Source organism: Merops nubicus, unplaced genomic scaffold (assembly GCF_000691845.1).
Source record: "Merops nubicus isolate BGI_N331 unplaced genomic scaffold, ASM69184v1 scaffold39555, whole genome shotgun sequence".
Taxonomy (NCBI): domain Eukaryota; kingdom Metazoa; phylum Chordata; class Aves; order Coraciiformes; family Meropidae; genus Merops; species Merops nubicus.
In genome coordinates, this window is record NW_008608314.1 from 4,567 (window position 1) to 11,468 (window position 6,902).

The window sequence follows — 6,902 nt, forward strand, 5'->3', positions numbered from 1 at the left end:
GCAACAACGACTCCAAATAACTTCGCTGTATGACCGTTTTTCCCCAACCCCAATGGTTAGATTTATAAGGGTGTTGTATGCACTTGCATCTGTTTGCTCCCTTTGTATTAGTAACAAGGATCTCCCAAAATATAACTTATAGCTGACAGTTTATCCAGGCTCCAGAGGGATTCTACATATCATCACCTCCTGCATTTCCCTTATGGTTTTTACACTGGGCTACAACCATCCAACATCAGGTGCCACTGGGCAAGTGAGGGAGGGAGGGAAGTGGCAAAGTTGGGAACACACAATGTAATAAATGAAGGGATTGTCAGTCACTTCGACGTCAGGCCCCACATGGACACACCATGCACTGGCATTGATCTCGCCCTGCCCACTCGGCCCAGGAAGGTGGTGAGAGTGCCTCTTCTCATGCTTAGCCACCATGTCAGTCTTGGTCGCCATCAGACGACTCTTCCTCTGCCTCCTCCAGCCACTGGATAAACTTCTGGAGCTGCAGAGAGAATGAAATGTAATTGGGTAACAAGTGACACTAAACAGATGCTGGGAACGCCCAAAGACTAACACTGTGTTGGTGAGCACCACTATGATACTCAGAAAACATGAGTGTTTCTAGGAGACACAGAAACAGAGGAAGGCTGAGGGAGAGAGGGACAAAAGCTTAGACAAAAACCAGTGCAGACCGATTAGATTCCTGAGGGAGATTCCTCCAGTCAGACAACCCCTACAACACTGAGGAAAAAGGCAAAAGCTTGAGAGTTTTTCAGAGCTCGAAGGAGAAGAGATGACAGCTACACCTGAGCTAAGACACCTTAGGAAAACTTTGCTGGGAAAAAACTTACTACCTCAAAAATTGCTATATAGAAGGCAGCTCATTTTACTTTTTCACAGGGCTTGAAGAAGCAGCTGAAAGCACTACTGGCCTATACCAAGAGCTGACTTTGCAAAGGTTTCAAACAAAGCTGGAGTTCTTCAGAGATGGCTTTTCTCCCCTGCTCCTCTTCCAGATCCAGGGAGGACTGGAACAGTGCTCGGCCAAACTGCAGCACAAAGTTCTGACTGATGGAGGGGGGAAGTTTATATGCTCTTTGCACCACAAACCAAATGAAACCACTCAGTACAGCAAATGCTCAGAATTATATGCGTAGGGACTGGTGAGCCAGGAATGAAAGCTTCAAAGGAACTTCATGGGGCCAGCACACAGGGCATTGGCCTAAAGCCCATTTCAAATGGGTGTTGGCTTAGAGAAGCTGTGCTGCTACACCAGAAAGTGCTGGTCTCACGCTAGAGACCCACTAAAAAAAAAAAAAAAAAAAAATCTCCCTCTCCTACTACCTCCATTCCTTATCAAAACAGGATGATTACGGCAGAATGCACAGAAATGTCCCTTCTGGAGAACAAAGTTGTGTGGCTTAGTGTTCAATGCACTGGTGCATTACTGGCCTACCACGTAATGGCAGCTGCTCCACAGAAGGTGACAGTGGGACCAAACTCCACTCAAAAGTTTCTTTTAGCAGCTGTTGTCTCCTTCTCTCTCCCCTCCTGTTCTTTCAACACCTTTGGGACTTACCCGCTGGTTTTTACGAAGCTGCTTTCCCTTGTCAGATGTGTCTCGCAAAGAGAACCAACTGAGAATTACATCTTCTTCCAGAATTTCCAGCTGGTAAAACGTCATCAGCACCTGCATCAATTAGACAAGAGCAACAGGGTTCTCTATAAACTCTTTTGGGGCCAGGTCATGTCCAAGCTCAAAGTTTGCATGCAATCCATGTCTCCCAGCTCCATCATCAACAGAAGGCACTCAGGCTGCCTCTTTTTGTTTTTACTGTTAAAAATAACTGCACTTCTCCTACCAAGACATATGTTCCTGACAGTTAGATGCAATGACACATAATGAGTCAAAGTTCAAGCCCTATCAGCTTCAGCTCTGTGGAGGATGCAGGGTATGATTGAGAGCTGTGGGCAACAAAGGGCCACAGAGGATGTCAGTCCAACACAACACTTAAGTTCTCCTTTTAAAGCATCCCAAAACCTGTCCCCAAAGCAGATCTAACAAGCAACTCTTACACAAGCCCATATATGCACAATGGTGACACGTGCAGAGAAGAGCACAAACCCATCCAGCTCTGGCCCAGGCTCCCTCCTCCTGCCAGTTCTCTCTTAAAAGTGCCTTATGGCAGGTGTCAAAGCAATTGGTCACCATCAGCTCAAACTCCTGGCCAGTGCACCAATCATGCTTTCTCAGGGTGCCTTTGTGCTCGGGCAGAGCAGGCATTTTTCAGTCAGTCTCCTTGCAGCAGAGCGCTGACAAAGCTGGCTGCCAACTCCAAATATAAAGTGTCACTTCAATTCCCAGCCTCCAGGGAAACCCAGGCCCCTAGAACAATGGACACATGCCAAACAATTGCTGTAATTCAAGGACATTTTGACACAACAAACTGAAGGCTTTTGGCTCCAGTCCTGTGTGCTTTGCCATTAGCCATAAGCACTGGTAGCAGAAGTTAGGATTACCCTTTCTCAGGGAAGCAAGAGTTAAGCAGGCTCTAGGAGAGCTCTTCCAAAAGAGACAGGGGCTCGCTGAGATACTGCTAAAGTAAAGACTTGTGATCCAAGTCAAGTGCTCTCAGTGTGATAGGGCAGAAAGAATGCAGGAACAAAATATTTGTGAAGGAGGGTGAAGAGAAATCTAATGAAAACTCTCAGAAGTGGTGATACAGGTAATAAGTCACATGTCAACTCCCCTTTATTCCCAGTTCCATAACTAGCTCAGCCTGAATAAGAAATCCCCCCCTATTCCCAGCTTTGCTTGTTTTGCACTCTAAAATAGGATAAACCATTTGGCAGTGAGGTCCCAGGGACCACGGAGAGACAAATGAAGTAAAGCTCTTCCTAAAGCAAGATTTTGGCCGCACATATTCCAGCGTCACGCAACGAGGGCATTTAAGTTAGAAGCTGCAAAATAATGGCCCCCTTCAGGCTGCATGCTGGGAATTAATACTCACCCTCAGCTGTGCTCCCTCAGAGGTACAGGCAGATGGAGAACTTTTATTTTCTTAAAAAGCAATTATTATAGATGGATTTTCTATACACCCTCTCCACAGAGACCTCCTAATTCTCTCCTCTAAAGCACACAAGCCAAAGATGCAAACAGGATGCACTTTGCCACGAATCTCACAAACACAGGTCATCCAAATTGGGAGCAGATACTCACTTTAGCTATTGATGTGCAGAGACTGTCATGTTCCAGGAAGAATTCCTCAATGGCAAATAAGGCATTCAAGTGATCTGACGCCCGTTTTATGTAGTTCTTAAACAACGGGGTCCAGTTCTTCAACAGCTGCAGGGGAAAAACACAGAAGAGCTCCTGAGCTATGAGATGGATGTGTGAACTCAGTCCTGTTTCTCAGCTGTGTTGCACAAACAAAACCCTGGGAAGCATTTTAAGAAACCATTTGGCTGATCACTTAATACATATAGCCCCACTCTGTTTAAGAACCAGATGCTATTAAGTCTCATGTGCACCCAGGACCTGGTTTTACTAAGCATCTTTGAGGATATCCATTAGCTTTCTTGGTTTTGCCTCTCTGGATGGAATTAATTATCACAATGGAATGGATTATCACAATAAATGTCTTTAATGGAGTCATCAAATCACTTCACAGCAGCTCAATAAGGAGCGGTATACACATGCTACTCAAACCTTGCCCTCCACAGAGCAGATGATATTTCAGTAAGACTTTCCTTCAAAGCAGAAGAGCAAATAAGAAAAAAAGAGGAAATGTTAGTGCCAGGATAACTACCAGCTGAGTAGAAGTGGACAGTGCAAAACAGTCACCCCTAAAACAGGAATGCAGCGGAGCAGCCCCTAAGTGCAAGTCACAGGTTTGCTGGGTGCCTGGCAGGCTCATTTGGATCCTGGAGTCTACTGCACAGAATGGGTGGGAAGGATGAAGGGCAAGAAGCTGTTAGACTATTAGCTGATTTCAGTTCTCTCCATCCAGAGCTTATTTTTTTTATTAAGTCATTAGTGTAAACATTTTGGTGCTGCCTCTTCAAAAACTACTTCTGTCTGAGCCCCCTACAGCTCTTTCACTTGTGGCAGATACCTGGAAAGCAAGCAGGAGAGAAAGCTCTGCAAAGCACCACACACCAACCTGGGGATCTGGGATACAAGGGCATAGATATACTTAGACCCCACCCATAGCAATTTTAAAAGGTATTAGAATTAGAATAAGATACAATAATTCCTCAATAGTCACATCATGACCAGACCATCCTACAAAAACATTGTAGGAAATTAAACGAGAGTTCCACAACTTTTAAAATGGATTAATTCAACAGCAGGCACATCCCTGGCATGCCCATACAGACAGTTTTGCTGGTGCCTTCGGCAGTGTCTTTCTTCTTACAGAACACATCTGGTCTGTTTTGAAGGGAAATAGATAATTGTCAGGGGTTTGGGGTTTGATGAAGAAGCTCCGAGTCACCTGCACTCGGGGCTAATCAGCGTTCTCCTGTCCAGGACAGTTGTTAACAGGCAGGAAGGAGCCCTACCAGAGGGAGAGCTGCAGGACACACAGCAGAGCTAGAACCCTGTACTAGGAAACGGTGCTCAGCTACTCCGTGGCACTACACTCCAGCACCTCTTCAGACACATCTGCTATGCAACCATGCTGGAATTTGCATGCATCAAGCAGAAACAAAGAGGATTAGTACAAACAAACGGATCTGTATAGTAGTACATTGAGGGACTCAAGGAAGAACAGTAACAGCACAGAATGATCCTAATCGTCATGGTATTGCAACAAAAAAACTGAGGGTTGCATGGCATATTTCCAGGAAGCATTTTAACCTCTAGCTAAATGCTTAATCCTAGTCACTCTTCCCTTCTCTACATCCATCTCCTGCATTTTTATTACCCTTTGGAATTCTTCACCTCAAGGGTAGTAAAGCTACTAGCAAGTTCCTTCCAGGCTAAGAAATATCTTTAATATCTTTTAACATCTTTAAATTATAAATGAGCACAATTCTAACCAGAAGCTCTTGAGTTTCTAGACGCATGTTATGGATTTAAAAAGGCAGAACTATAAACACTCGCAACCCCAGGACTCAATCAGGCCTGTCTGTTGCTGGGAAGGGAAAGAAGGAAAAATGTATCACCTCAGGTGGAGGACATGCTCTGTACTGCAACTGGTGCTGACAGGGAAAACCCCACAGAGTCCCTGGCAGAAACCCATCCATGAGCCTGTGTGACCAGAGAGGCTCTTTTGGGAGTCACATGAAAATCTGAACTGGGGAATTAGAAGCTTGCAATTATTTTAGATTGAATAGAAGTCTGAAAAAATGTGAAAAGATACCTGACAAAGAGCCCTGCAGACTATAGCACAGCTTTCCAGGTTTTGACTCTACCTGGGCAACTCCTCAGAACAGTCCAGAGAAAGCAATCAAATTCCTCTGACAGGTTGATTAATTTTTCATTAGATCTGGTCAGTGATGTTCTATTGAGTTCGAAGAGGTTTGTGATGCACTTTTCTTTTGCCAGGACAGTCTCAACACCAGGCCTATTTTACCCCTGCCTCCAGCACAGAACACCATCATGACATACGTGCAAAGCACAAGGTGCAAAGCTGTAATTCCAGCCTGTTACAGCATAACAGCATTCGTGCTGATCACCATAAACAGCTTCAGTGAAAGCAGAGACCCATTTGGTCCCTGAATAAGCAATCCCAAGCTGTGTTCACCTGCACAACACTACAAGAGTAAGGTGAAGAGGCGCACACCCCGTGCCAGCTGCCCTTCAGACACTGCCTGGCTCAGCAAACTGAGCAGCCACATCACCTCCCCCAGCTCTCTTTAGGCATCCTCACCCACATAACCTCATTTGATGCTGCTTCAGTGAAAACAGCACAGCCTTCAGTCCATCAGCAGCTTCAGCCACGTTTGCTCGTTTGCATGTCTACAGTTCTAGGTACAGAAAACCAGACTGTTCCATCTCTGCTTTACAACTTATACAAGAGCTGAAACAAGATGCCTGACATACATACATCCAACTGGGCAACTATTTCTCAAGCCTTCATGTTTCATCTGAAAAATACCCACGGGCATATCCTTTACCTTTGTTTCCTAAAATTGCTGCAACACCTAACAGCTTCATGCTCAGGGACCAGCATTTTAAAGCACATACTGTGGTTTCAAGTCAAACCATACATCATAACTATGGCACTTCCACAATTTCCCCTCCTGAGCTGTCTGAGACTCCTCTACCATCACTCCTACACAAGCAACCATCCTCCTTCAACATCTCTTAGAGTTGGGCTACAAAGAGAGCAAGAAACTTAAAGTTCTGTACAGTTCAGTAGGTTTGATATTCACCACTCTCAGAATGCAACTATCCCACCTCACACAAGAGAACACTTTGCCAGATGTAAACCATCATAAACAGATCTCAGCCTAATACCACTACTGAGGCAGTTTCAGCTGCCCAGCTACATGCTTCAGCTACATGCTTCAGCTACAGGCTTTTGTTGTGTACTAACCTATGCCAAGCTAGTGCTTGGGATTCTCAGGGTTTAAAAGTAAGTATGAGCAAATGAATGGACTGTACTCTTCACTAACAAGGGACCCACAAGTTGCAGAAGAGCCAGTATTTCGGATGCCGTACAAGTGTGCATTCTGCCCTAAGAACTGGAGTCTTCTCTTCAGAGCGCTGTTGGTAAATACAGCAAGCTGCTGCCCAGGAAGACCACCCATGCCCGTTCAGTGGGCCTCTGAAGGCTGGCTCACTCCCTCCCCTAGAGGCACATCTCAACTCAGACACACCAGGTTATTGTAACGGCGATGAACACCGTGCGAGCAGTTGCACGTTAACAGTGTGCCTCATCAGGACACAACCTTCCTGC

The 6,902-nt window shown here is 45.3% G+C and overlaps 1 protein-coding gene across 1 annotated transcript in view; it reads right to left on the reverse strand.

Annotated features, from left to right (window-relative positions):
- Window positions 1–226: 226 nt before the first annotated feature.
- The window catches only part of EIF2B5 (eukaryotic translation initiation factor 2B, subunit 5 epsilon, 82kDa), a 16,441-nt gene continuing 9,765 nt past the window's right edge, over window positions 227–6,902 (reverse strand). Inside the window, exons 13-15 of the mRNA XM_008940223.1 lie at window positions 3,215–3,340; window positions 1,574–1,684; window positions 227–496 (exon numbers count right to left, since the gene is read on the reverse strand). Coding sequence (XP_008938471.1) covers window positions 431–496; window positions 1,574–1,684; window positions 3,215–3,340 — 303 coding nt within the window. The 3' untranslated portion in view covers window positions 227–430. The remainder of the gene's footprint in view (window positions 497–1,573; window positions 1,685–3,214; window positions 3,341–6,902) is intronic.